Source organism: Amphiura filiformis, chromosome 12 (genome assembly GCF_039555335.1).
Source record: "Amphiura filiformis chromosome 12, Afil_fr2py, whole genome shotgun sequence".
Taxonomy (NCBI): Eukaryota; Metazoa; Echinodermata; class Ophiuroidea; order Amphilepidida; family Amphiuridae; genus Amphiura; species Amphiura filiformis.
Genome location: NC_092639.1, coordinates 45,970,451 through 45,995,265, shown reverse-complemented (window position 1 = coordinate 45,995,265; position 24,815 = coordinate 45,970,451). Strand labels below are relative to the sequence as shown.

Sequence of the window (24,815 nt, the reverse complement as noted above, 5' to 3'; positions counted from 1 at the left end):
TTCGAAAATTCTTGAGCGAAGTTGTGCACAATAGATTATATGGTTTTATTTCAAGTTTAAATATTTTGCATCAATCCCAATTTGGTTTTCGCCCAAAACATTCTTCTTTTATGGCTATTATGGATGCATACAACAAAATTGTCACTGACTTAGATAACAATCAGCACAGTGTTGGTATCTTCCTGGACCTCTCAAGGCATTTGACACGCTAAACCATGACATTCTTCTATCCAAACTAACTCATTACGATGTATGCGCCATGCGTTGCCTTCGAGTGGTTCAGGAACTACCTCATGAATAGGCCACAGTATGTTTCATTTAATAACGTTAAATCATCATTAATTCATTCAACTTGCGGCGTTCCTCAAGGCTCAATTTTAGGTCCTTTACTTTTTATCCTATATTTGAACGATATTGTTTACGCCTCAAAGTTTTTCAAATTTATAATTTTCGCAGATGACACTAATCTCTTGGCTTCCCATAAAGACTTTACCTATCTTATCAACACAATAAATCAAGAATTATGTAACATTTCCAACTGGCTTAAGGCAAATAAATTATCACTCAACATAAATAAAACAAAATACCTTATTTTAAAAACAGATTCAGCAATCAAGATATCACAACTCAGCCATATATGTTGACAATGTATCAATTTCAAAGGTTTCTTCTATTAAATTCCTTGAATCACACTCGATGAGTCCCTTACTTGGAACCACCACACAACATATATAGCTAATATTGTGTCCAAATATTCTGGTATTTTATTTCGCTCAGACATGTCCTACCTTTAAAAACATTGTTTACATTATATATACGTTCGGTTTTGCCACACATTAATTCTTGTAATATTATTTGGGCTGATCAAAAGAACTGTAACTTAAAAAAAAAGCACATTAAGCAAAAGCGAATAATTCGATTGTGTTCAAATTCTCCCTTTCTTGCCCCCGCTCCGCCCCTTTTTGCTTCATTCAATAGTCTCACAGTCTATGATATCCACAAACTGCAGAAAGCAATTTTCATGTATAAATTTTATAATGATCTTTTACCAGATATTTTTTCAAATTATTTTATTAAAGCTAGTACGATTCATGCATATAATACTAGGTCATCGAAATGTATAGAGCTCATCATTTTAAAATGATTTAGCCCGTAACACTGTTAGACGACAAGGGCCTATACTATGGAACAATATTAGTTTAAATACCAAAAATTCACTTACTCTGACAAGCTTCAAAAATAAGTACAAATCTGAGTTATTATCTCGTTATAAATAATCTCGTTAGTTTGTGTAATGTTTCATCATGTAATTTTAAAATTATTATTACTATTATGTATAATAGGTAATCTTAAACCATAGCCAACATTGTCTGTCTCACGTGTCCTGTCCGGTCTTTGTCTGCACATAATTATGTCCTCATACGCTTTGATTGTGTTTCGTCCTGAATGTTTAACTTAATATTGTAAAGGGTGGCCAAAAATTGTCGAGCTCTGCTCTGTTTGGTTTCCTACCATATGATTTTGCTTTACTCTGTAATAATTATTTAAAGGTGAAATAAACTGAAACTGAAACTGAAACTGAAACTGAAACAACAGAGGGCATCATAGGTCAACTCATTTATGTATCATTTATGCCCATCCTTATTCCTTAAGGTACCCAGGTCTGAATATCTTGTGCCATGGAGTTACTGGAAAGTCATTATTTAATATGTTGCCCTGGCCTAGTTTGTGTGAAAAGTTCGCTTGAAAAGTTCCATGGCACTGATGAGTTGATACACTTGGTAACTATCCATAAAATCCAATTGAAAAAAAAAAAAAAAAACAGAGTTCAATGTCAAACAATGCTGTTATTTACATTAAATAACTATTTTTTTAAATTGGTTCACATTAATTTTTGATTGGACCTGACTGAAGGCATTTTGAAGCCATGCCAATTTGAAAGAAAACTGCAAGATTAATCCCTGCAGTAGAGTACTTACATGTAGTAGCCAAAACTGTCGCGGCTGCTCCTTGTGCTCCATTGGTGGTGCAATCTGCCTCTGGTACCCCTTCACAATCCCCTCTTCTAGGGCATCGTAGGGTTGTCAAGGTAATAGAATATTGCTGGGCAGGATCCAAACCCACAAGGGTAAAACATCTCTGGTTCTCATTTTCGGTAAACGCAGGTGAAGGGGTGAGTCCGGTAATAGATGGACTGTATGTGATTTCCACTAGATCAGAGCCGCCGCTTGGATTATCCCAGCACACTTCAATTGTTGTTTCTGTCGTTACTGTGGTGATACTGCCTGATGCAATTCCAGTTGGTGCTAAAGACAGACAAAGAGATAATAATTCTCTAAAGCTATTAGACCTCACAAGTGTTTAATACCAGAAAAGATATCTTGCCCCTCCCACAATGCATTGCTTCCATTAGAATTTTCTGTACTGATTTGCTATCCATTATAACATGGGTACGTCGATAGGGAGAAATGGTACCTCGATGAACAGTGCACATCCCGATTGTTTATTTCATGACTATTGACCCATGTTCAGCAAGTTTATTCACAACATGAAAACAAATGGAACCTGTACAAAGTAACAGACATGTCATTTGATGAAATGAGGTGATATATCATGTTGCAAAGGATTGTGGGAAGGGCAAGATATCCTCTCTGGTTGAATACTATTCTGTAGAATAACCTGCCAAGTAAAAGCTTTCAATTTTTGTATTTCATATACAAACAATGTACAATGTACTCTGCAAATGATATTACTAGATCAGCTCACAAAAGGTATCCTAATAGACCACTTGACATGTGATGTCATTGCCCCGCAGTATGCGCGCAAATTACGGCAATTTCCATTGTTCTTTGCCCTGCAGTGTGCGTATGCATCGTAGTTTGCTCAGGGCAAATGTATTTTAAATTGCCCACCACATTTCATATAGTACACGAAAGCCGGTGAATAGTGCAGTGGTTCGTTCAAGCATATCGATAGACCAGTCCCTCGCCCTTGTTGATAAACAATGTCAAGTGGTTTATAGATGCACAAATCCATTAGGGCATGGGTTATTTTCATATTAATATAAATATATAATCATTTCCTGGCGCATTTCTGTATAAAAGATGTAGCATGGCGTGTTCTTTATAAGACCAGAATAAGGGATACACATTCGCCTGCTAACAAATTTGAGATTTCTTGATACTTATCAACACTAAGATGTATTTTTTCACTTGAAACTGATACAATACAACTTGTTAATATTTCCTCCTATTTTTTCTTGATTTAAAAATCATTATTTCACCCTTTACAATTTAAAAAAATTCTCTATCATATTTTTGCCTGACCTCATAGAAAAATCACCACATCTATTGTATTTTACAATACAACTTGTTAATATTTCCTCCTATTTTTTCTTGATTTAAAAATCATTATTTCACCCTTTACAACTCTAAAAAAATTCTCTATCATATTTTTTGCCTGACCTCATAGAAAAATCACCACATCTATTGTATTTTTATAGTTATAGTTAACATGGCGATTTCTAACCACAAAGACATCGGGGTGCTTACGCTGTGTGGGATTGGACTATAAACCACATCCCCGGTCCCCACACTCCGTGCATCCGCGGGTATTCATGCTTGTCGGTGAACTTTAAAAAACACCCCCTTTTGCATCTCATTTCGCGAAGTTTTTAGGGGAAAAACACCCCTTTTTTTTAGCGATTTTCAATTATTTGCCCTTCAAAATACCCTATTTTCGCTAAAACACAAACGATATTTCTAATATGCCCTTTTCTGGCAAAAACGTGTAGGCTGCTCGATGAAAATACCCTTTTTTTTTCAATTTTGCGAACATGTTGTTTGAAAAAACACCCCTTTTTTTTGTGTTTAGGGATTCGTGTTTCTTCATTTGAAACCCCCCCTTATTTCGCGAAATTTTCGACGAGCATGAATACCCGCGGATGCACGGAGTGCGGTGACCGGGACCACATCACCAATGAGCCATCTAGCTAGAAATAAAAGATGTATTATAAGGGACGCACCATTTGATTCTCAGGAGGCATAGGAGTTTGGGTCAAGCGGATGTAGGTTCCATTTGCATGGTGTAAGACAAGCCATGCAACCGCCTTATAACTGAGCTGGGATTCATACCAGGGTCTCTCGATCAATGTATCATTCTTGCTCAATTGAGGATAATTAGTAAAACAGCAACTCGCATAGTACAATGAGTGGAAGTCAATTCCAGTCCCTTCATATACAGGGTGTCCCAAAAAAAGGAGGCCCCTCATTGGGCCCTCTTTTTCTCCTATTTTTGACAAGTTGATCAAATGTATTTTGGTATGTAAAGAAACCTTAAATCATTAGCTTTAATACACCAAAAGAATTATTTCAATCAGCTCACAATTTTGGAAGATACGCCCTCTTTAAGAAATGTACCCGTTTTCACTCTGTCCACGGATGAGGTTTGGCTACATCAAAGATTTAAACGAAACCCACGGTTAAGGGGGTACTACACCCCTGGCTAATTTTGTGCCTATTTTTGCATTTTTCTCAACAATTATAGTGCATTGGTAACAAGTAAGATATGTATATTATAGGGGCAAGGACTACAACTGCTGCACTGAAAATTTAGTTCCCTCATTTTTGACTGTAACTCCACAACTGTTGTCTGTGCTGAAATAAAATTTCCAGTGCAGTAGTTGTAGTCCTTGCCCATATAATATACATATCTTACTACTTCTCACCAATGCGGTATGATTTTTGAGAAAAATGCAAAAATAGGCACAAAATTGGACAGTGGTGTAGTACCCCCTTAATGACATGGATAGATAATAGCATTAGGCTTGGGAAAGCATTCACTATAAGCGAGGATCACCAGCTAGCTTCAAACATCTTCGCAACCCTGTATTACCAGTGGTGTAGATTTCTTTTTGACATTGGGGGGGGTTGGAAAATATCTTAAAGTATAGTGAATCCAGCACCTTTTGGCGACATAATAAGTATATGGTGCAAATGTTGCTATTTTGAAGCTAATTTTGCACTTTTGGGGCTAAAATGGGCAAATATGAGGTTAATTTGGTCAGAAACCCATATTCAGGTGTCAACATTGGGGGGATGATTATATGGACCATCCCCCTGGCAAGATATTGGGGGGTGGGATAAATCCCCCCTGGATCTACGCCTATGTGTATTACTGCTGCATTCGCAAGTATCCGGCGCACAAGGATGGTATGCAGCGCAATTGATGCAATGAGGACTAGGGCTGAAACCTGTATTTGTCAAGGAGGCCACCAGGTAGAGGGCAGAGCAGCACAGTAAACTCACTTCAAAAGAACCAAAGACAAACTAAACACCCCTTTTCAGGGCTACCTTTTATTCCAAAAATAGAAATCACTTATGTTGTCAATAAAAAGAAAGCAAGAAATAATAAAGTAAGAAACATAATAAAACAAAAAGGCATAAAATAACCGAGAAAAACATAAGTAATTGCAAGTATAGCAAAAGAAGTCCCATCCCACATCTATTTCGCCCAAATTAATGACACATAACAAAATCCATAACCCTTAAGCCGACCGGTAAACCCCATTCCCTAAAATAAAGTTGTTATTTTATAAAGTTATCATCGAGGAATGTTTTATATTTTTGCATGGTTTGGTATATGCACTTTTCAATCTATAGCCAAACCTCCTCCATGGACACAGTGAAAAAGGGATACATTTCTTTAAAAGGGCATATCTTCAAAAGTTATGAGCCAATTGAAATAATTGTTTCAGTTTATTAAAGCTAACGGGTAAAGGCTTCTTTACATATACTTGATCAACTTTTTCTGAAATAGGAGAAAAGAGGGCGCAATGATTGGCCTCTTTTTTTTGGGACACCTGTAGTGTACAGTCCCTGAACATATAGGCAAAAAAGTGTATGTTTGGCCTCACATGGTTTGGAAAAAAAGGTTGGTTGGTCAATTATTTTTCTCTCTTTTTTTATATGTAACTTACAATATTATGCTATATTGTGGTGCTTAATTTACATGTAAAACAAGGTTTTAAGTGACAAAGTTTGCTTAAAAACATGTATTTTTTGTCAATTAGAATGTAAAAAAAAAATAGACTGGAAAAAAGTATTTCTTGATTTTCAGAAATTACTGTATTCTTTTGTACAGTAAAACAATTTTTCCCATTTTTCAAAATTAGGGATGGTTGATTGAGGCCAAATTAACATACACTTTTTGTTGCCTTACCGAATGAAATGACACTCATCTGATTTTGGAATTTTAAAGGTGAACCTCATTGAAAATAAAGTTATATATCAATGGAAAGCTTATGATGTCAGGATACTAAAAATTATTTTTTCCGATTTTTTGATGGCCAATAAAGCTGAAAAATTAAAAAATGAATGAATTTTTGGTCTTTTTAAGGCTACCAAAAAGCACCCAAATCAATCGTCTATGACCTTGGGAATGCTCGTGACGTAAGCTCAGGGTTCGCAGTCACGTGATCCTACTCGAAACATGTAAACAAGACTTGCTTCCTGTACATTGCAAGCTGCCCGGCAAGTCTGATTTTCACAATAAAGCTTGAAATTAGAGGAATCTTCAAGTTGCTGGCTCCTTCTATATATATTAGAAATAATAGAATTATTGTCAATACATAAATTTTCCGTAAATTTTTGACAAAATCAGTCATAACTGGCTGGGTATAACTGGGTAATTGAGTTTGAATTTCGCGCTGGGATCAATCCCATGCGCAAATGCTTGTTGCTACCGTTCATGTCATGGACTGAATAAACATGATCGAATAACAAATTAAATACTTGTTTGTGACATTCCCTATCCTTGATTCATTTTAAAATATCTGATTTAAAAAAATATCGCCTTGCAGTAATAAAAAATTAATAAAAACCGCCGATTTCATCAAATCCAGCCCATATAAAGGTTTTCATATTTAGCGCATTATGTAATACATTCTTTCCACACAATCGCGATTGAAAGAAACAGATACTCGCCTGATTTATTATAAAATAAATACAATTTAGGCTTAGTAGACCATTATTTGATGGAATTCTGAAATCTGAATAAAATTAAAATATTGTCACTTGTGTCACGATTCTTTAATGATAGTACAATCAGTGTACGGTACTGAAAAAGTGAAACATTCATGTTTTATGGATTACCGAATACGATGCGTAAATTGCTAGCACTGCTGAAGAAATTGAAGGGACGGATATGCACAAACACAGCGACTCGCTTCGGGCTTCGGCCCTCAGCACTTATGCGCGTGTCTCATGGGGTGTTTCAGCAGATTTGATCAATCGCTCCCTTATATTTGGAACATTTACAGGAATAAATTTTGCTGATGAAGTAGCAATAAGTTGGAAATATCAGAATGTCAATATCAAATCGGTCATTTTGTCTGCAAGTACAGTACAGTCATGATACTGAACACTCGGCGAGTGAGACTCAGTCAGTCACTGAGCTCATCTCGTATGTATCTATATACGTGTTCGCTTATCATACATGACCGCCATGACCGGTTGTAAAGCTAAGAAATAATTACAAAATCCTGTACATGTACCTTATTCTATTCCTTCATTTTCTCATTGTGATAAGTTCATCTCAACTTGGTGTGACGATCTGAACTGGTAGCACTAGCAGTTATTTTTTGCAATCTGTTTTCTTTCCGGTTCTTCGGCGAATCTCCACTCTTCGTGCTTTACTGTAATATTCCCTATGCAAATCGTGGATGGCTTGGCCTATCCCAAATCACCCGCCAGCACTTTTCCCATTTTTAAATCCACACACTTTATTCAGGAACTTCATTCTTGATTTGATAATGATATTTCCTTCATGTTATTCTTATTTTATTGAAGACATTTTTCATGTAAGGTAAGTTGACAATGACTGAATTGTGCATTGGCCCGATGCATGCCACAGTAATACACGGACATTGTGTTTACAATCAAACCCGGAAGTAACTGTGTGTCCCTGGGCTGACGCCATCAACGAAAGCGCCTAATTTGAACGATTTCGCTTTGTAATTTAGGGGGTGCCAATATCCAATCTTTGCATGGAGATTATGTCTACCCTGGTACGCTATGCAAATAAAAAATATTCTTTTCTGCTTCCTGACATAAGCTTTCCATTGATATATAACTTTATTTTCAATGAGGTTCACCTTTAATACCGATATTGAAATATGCTAATAAATAATTGTGATCCTTTAATTTTTTTGAGTAGTAGCAAAAAAAGACAAAAAAAAAAACAAACATATTGTTTGCTTGCCCTCGAGTGCGATTTTTGGGAGGCATTTTTGAAAATTGAGTTACTTGTTACCTTAAACAAACATTAGGCTATCATATACTGACAACACCAAAGGACTAACATACTTGGTTCTAAAGTTATGAAGTTTTGTGATGTCTATTTTCTTATGTATATTATTGTTTTTTATGGTCATATTTTTGCCTTGTATCTCAATTTCAAATATGCCACCTTTGGCCTCCATGGACCAGATATTGTGTTAATATCAAAGATCTTTTAGTGAAGCTAGATGAGAATTAGTGTACATGTTCACGTAAGCTCCTTCAACTCATTTGCATAGAATTGGATACCAGGATCGTATTCTGATTCGTTGAACTTTGAATTAGCATACTTTTGGATACCTCCATATTTGGGTTTACCTAATTATTAATGATAATTACGTTGTTTACATCATGACGTAATTAGAGCTTGTCACTCGTCCGATTTGAAACACAAAAAACATTTGCACTTTTCTTTCCATTTACTTTATATCGTGAAATAACACATAGCGGAGGAGTTAGTTTTTTATTTAAGGAAAATATTCTTGGCGAACCCCATGTTGACAATGGCTAAATATGCTGCATTAATTCTGGAAAGGGTCCGGCGACGGTCCGCCATTTTTTCTTCTTCAGATTTTGAGGTCATTTAGTAGACTTGCTTAACAGTCGTTTTCATTATCCTAACTACAGTTTGCACATTGAAAAGTGAACTTCGACGACTGTGATGCGAAAAATTCTTGCCGTACCTTTTTTGATTCATTTTTCAGGCGGGACGGTTACGTTTGCGGCCCCGCATCGGTATAGGGATAACCAGTTCTTGTGTATATTGAATTCTGTGGTTAATATCAACTGTACAGCATAAAACTTACCTGTTCCAGCAAAAATAATGTCAATATCTTCCTCTTGATTCCCTGCAAATTCCGTCAGAGTGATCTCATAAATGTTCCCTGGTTGAAGGTTACTGATTGATCCCACAGGATCGATCCTCTGGGGAAAACTTGATCGCCACGAGTCCCTGTTGTTGTGGACTCCCATGTGATCCTCAGTTGACTATTATCTAACGCATAGTGTGATGGCGCCATCACTGTGAATGCTATGCTGGATGTTGTAGACCCTCCAGAAATGAGGTTTATTTGCACTGTAAGTATACATTTGTAATTGAATAAATAAATGGAAGTACTTTGAGATTTTGGTATATTCTAGGGGTGTAAATTAATGGTTATTTGTCCATCAGTTTTCTAAATGGATCACAATCCTGTCGGTTAACCATGTAAACGGATGTTAAAATAATAATAATTTTAAAAAATCATTTATATAGTTTTTGGTTTTGGAGTGTCCCCGACATAGAGCTAAATGCTAGGATCATTCATGGTTGACATTAATTTTAAAAAAGAAACCGGAAATAAATAGCTTTTTTTTTTTTTTTTAAATGGTTAGTGATTTTCCTAAATGGATAGTGGCATTTACGGTCGGTTAAACGTAAAATGTGTAAATGTATACACCCCTCATAGACTACTGCACAGGCTCCATTGAGGAGTTCAAAAGCTTACGGAATCAAACTGTATTAATAGAAGCTTCTCAGCTAGGCTAAGTCCGCGCAGTTTCAGACCAAGGATAACCCCAGCTTGAATACTACTGCATGATGCTACTAGTCTGCAGCAAATGTACACTTTGTAGCTTTGTCTGAGAAACAGCATTACAAGGAAGTACGCAAGGCATTACCTCCCCCCGCCCCAGAAAAAAATTGAAAAGAAAAAAGTTGTATACTTTTTCCTACAGTCAATACAAATTCATGGAAAATTCCACTTTTTTAACGGACAAAATTACTAATTTGCAGTCGAATATTCCACCCCAGAAATTCACTACCTCAAAATAGATTCAAATTCAATGCATTTTGATATCATTAATAGAGTATGACATGAATACAAATTATCAATAACATAAAACATCATGCAAATTTATTTTTTAGGGCAACCATGAATGATCATAGAATTTAGGTCGACGTCCAGGGACACTACAAAACCAAAAAATAAATAGTACCCAGGCACAAAATTACCCAAAAATCACACCCCTCGTCAGCATCATCATTTCATCATCATCGTCATGATCTTCATCATCACCATCATCATAAATACCATCATCATCATCATAAATATCATCATCATCAATATCACCATCATCAATATCATCATCATCAATATCACCATCATCAATATCAAGAACATCACCATCATCACTACCACCTGTATTTAAACTATAGCCTAGGTACCATCATCACTACCATCATCATCATCATCAGTATTAGACTTACCCGGCTTATATGTTAAATCATCGGTATCACTTTGAGTTCTGTGACTCAACGTCCCTTCACTGAGTAGACCTGCAGAGTATAACTTTCATCAGCAGCTGGAAATACCAGTTCTTCTTGCACAGATGTTGTTGGACTATCATATCTGATAGTCTCAACGGTTGCCCCATCTGTGACTCTTGTGACTGTTAACATCACATAGTCCCACTTTCCATTTGTTGGCATTGTAATGAGGAATGTAGCTGTGACTAAACAGGGTTTGTACGCCACCTGGTACCAAAGGTCACACTGGGTTTAGCTGGGTCTAGTCAGAGAGGAAAAGATATGAAGATGATTTATATATGAATATGATGATAATGATGTTCAGGAAGGTAAAAGAGGCTTTGTGGTGAGCCTTTTGCACACAAATTTTCATTGCTGAGAAATGGCTGGCCCTTTGTTTTAAAATTTGCAGCCCTGGGGCTCATGTACCTGTGTCAATGTATATATGCTCAAGGGATGTCATTATATTGTACTAACTCAAAGTCCTTAGCTGCTTTATTTGCTGGGAAACAACTGGTCCTTTGTATTAACATTTGAGACCCCGGCATCCACAAAGAGAACATTTCAGCGCAAATGTGAATAATTAGCATGCTTAGTTAATACGTGTGAATTGTATTGTGTTCCTGCATCATTGGGCTATTCCATTTAAAATCCACACTGCCCCTGTGGAAGATTTATCTGAAGTCTTCAGCAGAGGGAGTAATTGTTTCAAATACAATGGACAATTGAGTAATTTCCATTTGAAATACTCACTCCAGTTGTGATAGATATAGGTAAATCCATAATACAGGGGGAGAATGGGTTTCAAAATGATTAACTCTGACCAATTATATTTGAAAAACATACTCCCCCTGTGGAAGATATTTCCAAAATATTCCTCAGGGGTAGTGTGGATTTTCAATGGAATAGCCAATTGTACATGGCACATGCAAAGGTATGCCGATTCCCAGACCGTATCAAACTTCATTTGAGAAGAAACAGTGACTTTATCAATATATACATGTAGTTCACTTACAGGCTTAAAAAAATAATGCTATGTCTCAAAGCCCATGGCAGTTTCAAAAACGAATGCGGAATGAGGTTTTTTTTAAAGATTTTTTTTAAAAGAATTTTTAAACAAAATTATAGATTATAAAGATGTCATTTTTGAGTGTTCAAAAGTATGCAGCATGAAATTGTGGCCGATTTACACAATTGAAGTACGAATATCAATTGTTTTTATCACATTATTATTGTGTACAATTTTAGCTGGAACAAAGTTAGAAAATTGGTGAAATTCAATTTGGTGAAGTTCCAATTCATCGACCATTTTTCATTATTTAGAAGCTAATGACTTTGCATCGGTTGTTTTGAGGGTATTGTGAAATATCTAAACATTGTGCTTTGGAACCAAGGAATATCCTGAGGGGTGCAGCCCGAGGGATATTCCGAAGTCATTAACCTCATTCATAACCATCATTTTTCACTTTTTAAAATCAATTTTCGTCACATTTTCTTCTTTTAAATTTGAAAACAAAACACAGTTTTAACTGTATCTTTTGTTTTCCCTATCAAAAATCAAATGGCCTATTGATGAAATACAGCTAGCGTTTAATCATGCTATCACAAGCGCACATCATGCGATGTCCAAATACAGCGGCCAGTATTCACGTAAATTGTTTGAATGCATAACACATCATCAGGCACGGTCACTGTAAAGCATACTTTTAGCTATGTCACGAGACGCAGTCATTAAAAATTTAAAATAACCTCTGTTTGTGTTCACGTATTTAAAAGTTATTATCTGTGATTCATAAACTCATTAATATATGCGATGCATGTGATCCAATCATATTTTATTATTTGTAAAAACACGAATGCAAATCGAGGTCATTAATATATCACAATTGACCGCAAAATGCGTAATTGTTCGAAAGTAAATATTAGTAACCTCTGTAAAAGCGCCAGTATAGTGTGTTGAACAAACTGCGCCGCACTGGCTGCTATATTTGGATTATGCTGTATCATATTTGCACAGATTGTGATTTTTGTTTTTGGTCATCCTGTTTTGGCCTAATCGTTTTTTGGAAAGGGAAGATGTAAAATTTGATAAACTTTTGAGGAAATATTTTGTAAAGTGAAGAGATGAAAGTGATTAAGAGGAAGAGGTTAATAACTTTGCATTGGAATATGTCAGGCATTGTGAAAATCTAAACATTTTGCTTTGGACCTCGGATATTCCTCGGTTCCAAAGGCAAAATGTTTCGATTTTTCACAATGCCCTCCAAATAACCGATGCACAGTTATTAACCTCTAATTGGATTAATCACATTGCATATATTCATGAGGTTATGAATGTTCGATAAAAATCTTGAGATTGCAATTTGCCCCACGTTTAACAAAATTGTGATCTCGAGATGCCATATTGTGAGCTTTCCCTTGAGGTGGAGATAACTGATACCCTTGTCCTGGGAGGTAATATCATCTCCATAACCTCCATATATGGAAAGAGGATCATGGACTCATAGGTAACCATTTACTGGTCACATATCCAGGTTTCTCAGACAAGAACTCTGTAACTTATGCTACCAGAGTTGTGAAAGGAAGACACACCTCCCTCATCACAAGGACCATATAGCATGGAATGAAGGTCCCCTGTATGCTAGGATGGAAGACTCTCATCTCCCACTGGCAATGAGCCCAGTAGATCTGATCTGAAGAAAACTCTTTCCTGACTGCATTCCCCAAAAAGGGTTACACTGTCAAGTGGTGGTGCTCAGTTGATGCTCTGATGGAGCACTCTGATCCCTGTGCCTCAGGGTATCTGAGGAAGAAATCGTGGAGAAGATCGACCATCGGCCAGAATAGGCCCATATGATGCAATGAATATGACAATGCAAACCTCCACTTACAATCTTGCCTACCAGTCTGAGATCGGTGGGTTGGTAAAGCTGTCATTTCTTACAGTCTATCTCTAGAGCGTCTACAACAAACCCAAAGGACACATGGTCCTTAGGCCACATGGTCCTTAGGCCACATGGTCCTTAGGCCACATGGTCCTTAGGCCACATGGTCCTTAGGCCACATGATCCTTAGGCCACATGGTCCTTAGGCCACATGGTCCTTAGGCCACATGGTCCTTAGGCCACCGGTAGCTGCCTGTGCAGGCTGGATGCAAACAGATTTATCACATAATGTGACCATCATCGTGTATATAATCTGGACACCTCATGGTAACTCGAGTAAATGACTCATGCATCAACACCATTACACCAGCCAGTACAGATGAGGTGTTAATAGATTTTGGATCGCAAAAGTCATTAAGGGGTGGGGTATGAACGTTTGGACAGTATTTATTGTGGGACATTAGAGCACATCAGACATATCGAATTGCATTCTGAATACGAAGAATGTCCTTCTGATATCAAATAATTTTTTGAAATTCGCAATGTAATACACATTTTATGGCAAATCATTAAAAATTGATATTTTTGATATTTTACAGTACTTGAAGTAAACTTTATAAATCTTATGATTTATACTTAAAGTGTATGTAGGTGGGATGAAGATATGGATTTTTTTCCCAAAACACCAAAAAAAAATTAGGTCTTTTTGGGAAAAAAATCCATATCTTCAATATGAAATGTCAAAATTTTCAATTGATCGTCGGCTTTTCCTCCGAGCTACATACACTTTAAGAATATATCTGTTATTTAGCTGTAGATGGGAGCATCAATTACTTATTTTAACTTTTAAATGTCTCACACAAATTGCTCCTGAGTATCTTTCTTCTAATTTTACCATCACTCATTCTACACATTCTAAATGTACAAGGGGTCAATCTCAAAACAGCTTGGTTGTTCCAATATGGAAAACCTCTTCTGGAAAGAAAACTTTCCTTTACAGATCTTCAGTTGCTTGGAACAAGCTTCCTCCCAATCTTCGTATCAATTTTAATTCAATGAGTTTGGGTGAATTCAAAAATGCAATTGGTCTGTAAGTTAAATTGTATAATAATTTGAGCTCAACAATGCTGCATTTTGTTTTGTATCATGTTTGGTTCTTTCATTCTGTATAATATATATTTCTATCTTGTTATTATCATGTTCATGTATATAGAATTATAATCAGGTCTTCCAGGGAGACCAGTACATTTGTATTGATGGAATTTCCTGAATAAATAACGAATAAATAAAAATAATAAATAAATAAATATCATTAGATTAATAAAATTTACTTCGAGGACTGTGTTATATATCAAAAATGTGAAAAATATCATCTTTTAATAATTTGTCATAAAATTTGTATTATATCGTGAATTTCAAAAATGAAAATTATTTGATATCAGAAAGACATTCTTCAGATTCAGAATGCAATTCGATATGTCTCATGTGCTCTCATGTCCAACAAAAAATACTGTCGAAATGCCCAAAACGCTCATTCCCGATCCCTTAAGGGTATAAGAGAGCCAGCCAAAAAATAGTTCATTCTATTGGATCAAGACTCAAGAGTACTACGTATGGGCCTAAAAGCAAGTAAGTAAACTAATCGTTGAAAATATCAGGACAAGATGGGGTTTGCTTAGGCCTTTTGCAGCATGTACATTCAAGATACATGTAGCCTTTAAAATAAAATTTGACTTACAACTTATTATAGTCTATCCAGAATAAAATGGCACATGACTCTAGGCATGGGAATGTTAAACGCATGTACCGTTAAACGCATGCATGATCCGTTAAACGTTTAGCAATTGTGGTAAACGTGTAACACGCAAGTCATTTTCAACCTTCAATTTTCCATTTTTCAATGCTATCAACAGTTGAAAGCAACAAAATCTGAAGACGACCTTAATAATTTACATGAAACTTGCTCAAAACATTCATTATTTAACACTAATACGTCAAAATAATGCATAGTTTCTGACATGTTTGGGCCATTGACTTCACAAATTTTACCTTATGTACTGCGCCATTGGTACTAACATATTCTGTTAGAACTTCCGGTTTTGTGAGGTGCACCGTACCTATCGTATATTTATGAAATCTTGCCACCAGACGGGGCTGGATCAATGTGTGTATAATATGTTAAACGCACACATCACTGATGCGTTAAACATGTAGGAAAATACACGGAATAACCCATCTCTACACATGACCCATTTCTTTTTTCAGTTAAATGTCAATAATTTTGTTTCAGAAACGGGACATGTTCAAGATGTGGCAACATTCACTAAAGCTAGCCTACGGCACACATTTTCCAAAAGTTTGGTATGCCATTTGATCTTTGTCTCCATACCATTTGATCTTTGTCTCCATACCATTTGATCTTTGTCTCCATACCATTTGATCTTTGTCTCCATACCATTTGATCTTTGTCTTCATACCATTTGATCTTTGTCTCCATACCATTTGATCTTTGTCTCCATACCATTTGATCTTTGTCTCCATACCATTTGATCTTTGTCTCCATACCATTTGATCTTTGTCTCCATACCATTTGATCTTTGTCTCCATACCATTTGATCTTTGTCTCCATACCATTTGATCTTTGTCTCCATACCATTTGATCTTTGTCTCCATACCATTTGATCTTTGTCTCCATACCATTTGATCTTTGTCTCCATACCATTTGATCTTTGTCTCCATACCATTTGATCTTTGTCTCCATACCATTTGATCTTTGTCTCCATACCATTTGATCTTTGTCTCCATACCATTTGATCTTTGTCTCCATACCATTTGATCTTTGTCTCCATACCATTTGATCTTTGTCTCCATACCATTTGATCTTTGTCTCCATACCATTTGATCTTTGTCTCCATACCATTTGATCTTTGTCTCCATACCATTTGATCTTTGTCTCCATACCATTTGATCTTTGTCTCCATACCATTTGATCTTTGTCTCCATACCATTTGATCTTTGTCTCCATACCATTTGATCTTTGTCTCCATACCATTTGATCTTTGTCTCCATACCATTTGATCTTTGTCTCCATACCATTTGATCTTTGTCTCCATACCATTTGATCTTTGTCTCCATACCATTTGATCTTTGTCTCCATACCATTTGATCTTTGTCTCCATACCATTTGATCTTTGTCTCCATACCATTTGATCTTTGTCTCCATACCATTTGATCTTTGTCTCCATACCATTTGATCTTTGTCTCCATACCATTTGATCTTTGTCTCCATACCATTTGATCTTTGTCTCCATACCATTTGATCTTTGTCTCCATACCATTTGATCTTTGTCTCCCCTGGGGACCTGTGTACTTTTCCAAAGGTCATGTGCCATCTTATAATAAATGGACTATAATAACGATGTTATGCATTTTAATTTAATATGTAAAATATGTAATGTTCAATCTATACATAAAGTTGTGTTTCTTCTTTCATTAAAAAGAGTGCTCGATCCTGTGAAGGAGAGCGTGTACATAACATTAAAAGAAACAAATTTATTCCATGTTCACTACGATCCGTTTCATCCTAATTCACCTGAGGAGCCTTCGGGCGAAACGGATCGTAGTGAACATGGAATAAATTTGTTTCTTTTAATGTTATAATGTTCAATCTAAATATTTCTTTTATTCTTGTACCAATATGTCTACCAATCAAGGACCACAGTGGAAATAAATGTGCTTTTATGTATTCTTTTCTGTGTTTTTTATCCTTGGTTTGAATCCTACATAAAATGAAAAAACAAACTTACTCGTTCGTGCTCGAATTTTTACTTCCCCTACTCCAGTATCAGGGGAGTCATATGTGATTTCGTACAGTGTCCCTGCAGTCAAGGGCGACAAAACAAAGGTGGTAGGCGGCTTGAGGTTAGAGCTCCGGTTGGAAGACCTGTGGCTTCATCAACCTCCTGATATGTAATACCACTCAGGGTGTGACTTTCGTCATTTCGCACAACGAAAAAGGTTTCGCCCCGTACAGCATCACTTATACCAAGGCCCTTGCAATCTGAAAATGAAGAAAATTTATTAATTAATTGATATTAATTAATATTAATTAATTAATTAATTGATATTAATTAATTAATTAATTAATTAATTAATTAATTAATTAATTAATTAATTAATTAATTAATTAATTAATTAATTAATTAATTAATTAATTAATTAATTAATAGGAAAATCAACAAATATGCAAAGAATTAGTCGAGTAGATGCCTTTTGTTCTCTCTCCTTCAGTGTAAAGTTGCATATTCATGACTAACATTTTCTGGTTTCAAGTTGATGCCTAACATGTTGAGAGGTCAAACATGACAGGTGCCCAGTGGGCACCCTTGAGCAATAAAAGAAATATGAGGTCAAAGGTTATACAGGGGTCAAAACTCAGAATTGCTCCGATTTGGTTAAAACCTTTTCAAAAATATTCCTCAGGTCACAAGGATTCAAAAAATATATAGTTTGACCTACCTATGACCAATCAGTCTGGAGTTATTAGCAAAAAGGTCAAAGTTTGAAATTTTGGCTCAACATGGGTCAAACACAGAAAATGTATCCGATTTTGATCAAAATGTTTCAAAATGTTTTTCTTGTTATAACAATTCAGAATGTGCAACATTCTGTTACCTGTTAACGCTGGAAAGTACCTCAACATCCATTGGACTCAATGGGCAGTATGTAACAGTGCAGAATGTTGATGGGGGATCCATACTTTTTTGTAGGATATTCTTGTTGGGAAATTCACGATTTCGGATTCCGATTCCTTTCACAAATGGCTATTGCCGAATCATTCCGAGTCATTCATTGGGAAAATAGAAATGCGAAAAGATGCAATCTCGACCAATCACAGCTCGGGATTTGTGTGGGTTGATACGGGGGAACTTCCGATAAAACTAATGTTAATTCAATGCATTGAAATCGAATTGAATTGAATGAGTGGGCTTGGGCATGAATTGGATTGGATTGGAATTGAAATCATCGTGAGCAATGAAGAATTGAATTGGATTGGAATTGAAATCATGATGAGTGATGAAGAATGAAGTGGAATTGAAATGAAATTCAGCTTTGATTTCAATTCACAAGCAGATGTCTGTGATTCCAGATCATTCCAGCTGTAAAAAGTGCCCTTCCCCCATTCTGAATTCTGATATACTTCCAGGTCTATTCACACAAGAGACACACATTAAAAATTTAGCATCAATAGTGTTACAAAACATATTGCAACTAAGTATTCTGGAAAGATTTCATTCAAAAATGAAAGCATAAAATACACCTAATTGAAGAAAATTAAGTATGATATCATTTCTCATACACAGGTATAGTACTTTTTGAGACTTTTTTTAGAGTTCTTCGTAATCTTTCTTAAAAAAATGTCTACTGTCTCTCTTGTCATGTGGACAAATTATAGGTTCTATGTTCATAAAGACACTAATATCTTTTAATTTGATGCAAATTGATTCTTAGCATTTCCAATGTTTTAAATTGCTTGATATGATCGATAATGTGAGTATGAAGTCCCCCCAACTTGCCAAAGATCTCAAACTTTTGGCACTAATCATAAAGCCCCTATTTTTCTCAAGTTCCTAATTTGTTTGTGTTTTCGTTTAAGTTTGTCTACTATCCCGGTGGTTTTGGATTTTTACTAGTGAAGCAACAGTGTACACTCATGGCTTACATACTGCATTAGTTTTTATCTTGTCTTTGTCTTGTTCCCCACACCAAGTTGGTATACCTGACTTGAATCTTTCTATTTTTATATATTCTAGGTATCCTCTTGTATCATCCTTTGATCCTTGGTGTGTTTTGTACCTTGTCCGTTGGAGGCACCATTACCTACTTAGTGAACCTTTAATGTCAATTAACACAAACTGCAACTGTATTGGAATTGGAATTGAAATGAATGCTCAGAATTGAATTGAAATTGATTAGCTGTTAATTTCACTGCATTGGATTGGAATTGAAATGAAATGATTTTGAAATTGAAAAATTGAATTGGAATTGAATTGAATTAATTCTAAAGCAAGGTGGATTGAATTGGAATTGAATAGCAAGACTCCAGGTGTAGAAAGAATTGAATTTAAATAGAATTGAAATCAATTTTCTGGAGTGAAATAACAATAAACCTGTAGCGCGTGCTCGGGGAGTTCATTCTATCTCTCAACTCAGACCCTTCAACATGGGGTTGTAACACTGAGCTTTTGCTCTGGATGTTTTATCATTTCTGTTCTCCGGAGTTTATATTATACATTATTTTATGTATCTGCACCAGTATGAAAAGTAATAAATATTACTTCACCAAATAGACATTGTTTCCAGACCAGTTTAATACCAGTGGCCTACTGTTTCGTCCACATTTTACAAATAACTCTTTTTGCTGTGTTACCATGGTAATGAAATATCATATGTAGTGCAAACTATTTTGTTTCTGAATTACTTTATCAAGACAAACATTTTGAGACCATTTTGTGCAAAATTGGGTAACTTTTCTGTGTTTGACCCCCATGGAGCTCAAATTTTGACTTTTGAGTTTTGACCCCTGTGTAAACTTTGACCCCGGATTTCTCAGAATGCTCAAGAGTGCCCATTGGGCATCTGTTATTTTCTTATTCGTTACACCTCAGATTAAAGCAAAAAATGTTAGTCATACGTGACTTTACACTCACAAGCAAGTTCTATCCAACTAAATGGGGAGTGTTCAGGAAAGTTAAAAGAAATTAAAAGCATATTATAAGTCGATTTTAAATATAATAAAAAATGCATTTTCAGAAGGTATGAATTCCATATTGTATAAGGGCTCATATTGAAATACCCTACCATGTTTTCACACAGAAAGAAGGCAGGATTCCCCTCGCTAAGCGCGCGCCTTAGGAAAGCTCAGTCAGGAAAGCGTGCTCTAATTTAAGTCAGTGAAGTGGCTAATTGCAGTGTTATAATCACACAGGATTTTAACAAAAGAAGGCTAGCACAGGAAAGCTGCAGGATGGCGCACACCTTCCTGTGTAAGGGAATTTCAAAAAGAGCCCTAAGGCCTATTTTTAACTTGTAAACCCAAACAAACTAATGAGCAAAGTAAACCAAACAATAATCAACATGACAAACTTCAACTGAAATAAAATTAGTAACTATTTAAAGCATTTAAAAACATAATTTGTTTTAAATAAAATTTTGCAAATATGTATTTGTGACCCGGCAGCACAAACGAGCCGTAAATTCCCTAAATTGTATTCTGAGTTATGGTGTAAAATGTGTACGAAGGTCGTATTCATCGGTCACTTAAGCTGCCGCGACATCTGTCTTATTTTGATAGTCACAACACCAATCAATAATCCTATTATTGAAGTGGATAATAAGCTTCTACCTTAGATGGCTATAGAACTTTTAATAGCTCTGGTCTTTGTTTGCTTTTGCTAAATCCTTTTCAAGTGGTGGGTTATTTGTATAGGTATGCATAACCAACAATTAACAATGAGATAACCTTCTTAAACCTCGTTGACTTGGGGATGATTTGAAATGACCGCCAATTATGACTGTTTGATATTTATTGCCAGCAATGTGGAAAAAGAGACACACATAGAAACGGAAAAAGCTATAATTTTGTTGAAGGAGCAAAGTTTAACTAACCATAACTCCGCTTCTGGATATCGCTTTGAAGTCAAATGATATACCATTTTTAAGTTTATGATGTTTATTTTTAAACACGAAATAAAACAAAATTGACCGGTGGAGGAATTTACGGCTCATTCGCCGTGGACGGTCACATTTATCCTCTAACATTTTCATGAAAAAATATGAAAATATAGCCTACCATCTTACCATGCAAGTAAACAAAACAAAAATGGTAATGTGGTAAAATTAAATGGGAAAACAAACAAACAAACGAAAGCAAAAAGCAAACACTAACTGTCAGTTTGGTAACAAAAATTAATATACCAAGAAAAAGGGTTGCAATGAAACAGAAAATGCACATCAGGGATGAGATTAAATCAATGAATGTTAGATATTTTAGGCAACACATGAGGCATTATGGAAGTGCTCTAAGCATGTTTTTTAACAAATTAATTGAGTAGGGCAAAGCACACTTATCAATATGCCTTTTGTTTGAAGCAAATCGGACATAAGGTTTTCAAAATATATCAATTTATATTTGCTTTGTACCTTATTGTTTTTATCAATAATCAATAAAGTTAATGAACTAAAATGACCGGAGAAGCTCATTAATACGTAATTTTTGCCAATATTTTGCTAAATATCCATGCATAAAATGTTCAGGGTACTTTAATTTTGCATACTTTTGCCTCAAAACTTGGTCAAAGTGTTTCTAATATGTTCTTCGAGTTATTATACTGCAAGGAGATGAACATGAGGTATGTTGACACCCCTCCATACACCAACGCCCCCCCCCCCCCCGGCACACACTTCAGATTGGTGTGTGTATATTGGGCTGTACAGTCACAACGACTAATTTTGCATTTTTTTATTAACAATATCAGTCAATCTAAAAACTGAACTTTTTCTTATTTAGCAACTATTTTAAACTGTTGCGATTTGGTAGTTCACAGCATCTTGTGGCAAAAATTGCATTGATCATTTCATAGCAAGCGTGTAGAAGAATTCAAATAGCACAGATGTACTTTTGTAGGTCCTGTGGTTCTTGAGTTATGTTGTAAAGAGGGTCGAAACAACAACACTTTTGTAAAACGTACATAACTCATTAACAACAATAAATCAAGCAAGTTTTCAAAGCATATGATTTGTAGAATGAACATAAATTTGCAGAACATCAAAGTGTTATTTTCAATAATATATTGATTTAAATAATGAAATAATGATTTTTTGGTTGTTTCGACCAACAATATCTATAATATTTTGCAGTAAACCTTTCACGAGCGCGTACTAGTACCGTCATGTTGCAAAGTTGGAGCTAACGACGCGTACGGCGCAAAGTTCATTCATAGATTTCTACTCGGCAACAGCAGATCGCCTCAGCAGCTAATCAGAGACAAGAAGTATGTTTCAACGGCAACGCAGTAAATATGTGATGTACTCTTAAAATATGCTCTCGTCAAAGGTTTACTACAAAATATTATAGTCTACCCTTAAACACATACCTTCTGTCAATTGAGTGACACACGGGTAAGGGAGTGAGCTTCTTTCATCTACAGCAACCGTTTCCACACAGACTTCGTACGATACTCCACAGTCTAAATCCCTTATGACTGTTTGGAGTATGTTGCCTTGTGAAATTCGGATAGTGTTGACTAAAACTCCACTATCTAGTACAATTACCTGAAATGAGCATTCATAGACAGTTTTTCACAAAGTTGTACGTACGTTTATGAATGCTTTTTTCTTACAAAAAACATGAAACAAATTTTATGACAACAACAAAGAAGACAAGGACATTTGACAAGAAACAAATGCCAAAATTTTTATCTTTTGGCTTTTTTTAACCTTCCATCTTTCGGCAGCTCTGAATGAAGCACATAAATATCATTCTTATCCTGTCTGGGAACTTTGCATTTTCCAGTTAAAACCCATACACTCCCTATGGAAGACATGACCTTAATCGTCTACACATGCCCAGGGAGTGTGAATTTCAAATGGGGTTACCTGAATGGGTAACTCCATTTAAAATCTTCACACCCTGTGTGGGACATTAAGGTCATGTCTTCCATATGGGGATGAACTGATTTCAACTGGAATAGCCCACTTCAGTTCTTAATAGGGCTCAACCGATTATCGGATGGGATATCGTATCGGCCCAATATTTGCAATATCGGTATCGGATCGGATATTGGTAAAAAAAATTAATCTTTTTAATTTAAAAAAAATTTCGCGACTTTGGAAAATGTTTTTTTTTTATAATTTTTTTTTTACCAATATCGGATCAGATCTGATATCGGCTGATATTAAAAAATCGATGTCGGATATATCGGATCGGTAGACAAATGCCATATCAGATGAGCGCTAGTACAACTTAATACAATTTTCTGCTCATAGTTACAATTTTCCGATCAAATAATTAGCTTTATCTGTGGCTTCTTCTCCACATTTTATCGTATTGTATTGACACATTGGGCCATTCCAGTTAAAATCCATATACCCCACTATGGAAGACATGACCTTAATCTTGCACAGAGGGAACGTAGATTTCAAATTGAGTCACACATTCAGGTAACCCCATTTGAAATTCATACTTTCTGTATGCAAGGCTAAGGTCATGTCTTCCATAGGGGTGTATGTAAAACGCTTGCTGGTAACAGTATGGCAAAACCCTGTGTATAATAACATAAGGCGGGCATTCTGATGAATGTCAATCACTTCCGAACAGAATCATTTCAGATGTTTAAAGACGGTTTATTTTAAGCTTACCTCATAACCAGTAGGAGTGTCACCCGTTGTAGGACGTATCCAGGTCACTCTGAAACCATATGTTTGTACATTTGATGTGCTTAAGCCTGTTACGGAGTTTACTACACATTCTGATGGCTGTAAAATGAAAGAAAATAAAATAATGATTAAAATTATCAGCTTCATGTAATACAGGAGTTTCAGGTTGCTCTGACCAAATACCACTGGCACTTCAGGTACCAGTTTGAGGTCAAAGAAGCAATAGGTATATATATGTTGGGTACATGGTACCTGCACCAACAGCAATTTTTCTTGATGTTTCCTACAACTTGATTTGAAATATAAATCCAGAATGGTGCGATCCTAACATATACTCTAAACTGTTACCTCAAATGAGTTGTGGCACATTTTTAATCTTTACATTATTGCAAAATTACATGTGTACAAGAAAAAACATTGCCAACCTGTAACATATGGAATATGTGAACTGCCAAGATGGCATCTTGGTGCAACATTCTAACTAGGTATTAGCATTATACTGTTCTTATGTCTACCCATGGAGAATATATCAATGGATTTAAGACACTACATGTATGTCATAATGAGTATTGTAACAGGACCGAGCATGCCCCTAATACTTTTGTAAACGACTGATGGAGAAGACTAGCCTTCTAAACATACAAGTGGTAGCGTAGTATCAAAGACTAGAATTCTCCCCAAGACATGTTAAATCAGTGATGCATGAAAGGAGTAGGCTGACAGGTAAAAATGAGACTTGACAATTCTGTTTTATATTTGCTTCTTTTGATATCTTGTATTGTTATTTTGCTTTCATATTTGTCTTATCACATCACAATTCATAAATACAAGTAAACACTGGTAAATACACAATCTCTGTTGATGATCATG

The 24,815-nt window shown here is 35.7% G+C and overlaps 2 protein-coding genes across 2 annotated transcripts in view; both read right to left on the bottom strand.

The window, feature by feature from the left end:
* LOC140166846 (fibronectin-like) overlaps positions 1-9,308 on the bottom strand; it is a 69,991-nt gene extending 60,683 nt beyond the window's left edge. The window contains exons 1-2 of the mRNA XM_072190335.1: positions 9,143-9,308; positions 1,980-2,306 (exon numbers count right to left, since the gene is read on the bottom strand). Coding sequence (XP_072046436.1) covers positions 1,980-2,306; positions 9,143-9,308 — 493 coding nt within the window. The remainder of the gene's footprint in view (positions 1-1,979; positions 2,307-9,142) is intronic.
* LOC140166285 (uncharacterized) overlaps positions 1-24,815 on the bottom strand; it is a 45,439-nt gene that overhangs the window by 3,202 nt on the left and 17,422 nt on the right. The window contains exons 2-7 of the mRNA XM_072189697.1: positions 23,928-24,044; positions 22,664-22,841; positions 17,315-17,568; positions 10,585-10,885; positions 9,143-9,411; positions 1,980-2,306 (exon numbers count right to left, since the gene is read on the bottom strand). Of these exons, the coding sequence (XP_072045798.1) occupies positions 17,393-17,568; positions 22,664-22,841; positions 23,928-24,044 (471 nt within the window). The 3' untranslated portion in view covers positions 1,980-2,306; positions 9,143-9,411; positions 10,585-10,885; positions 17,315-17,392. The remainder of the gene's footprint in view (positions 1-1,979; positions 2,307-9,142; positions 9,412-10,584; positions 10,886-17,314; positions 17,569-22,663; positions 22,842-23,927; positions 24,045-24,815) is intronic.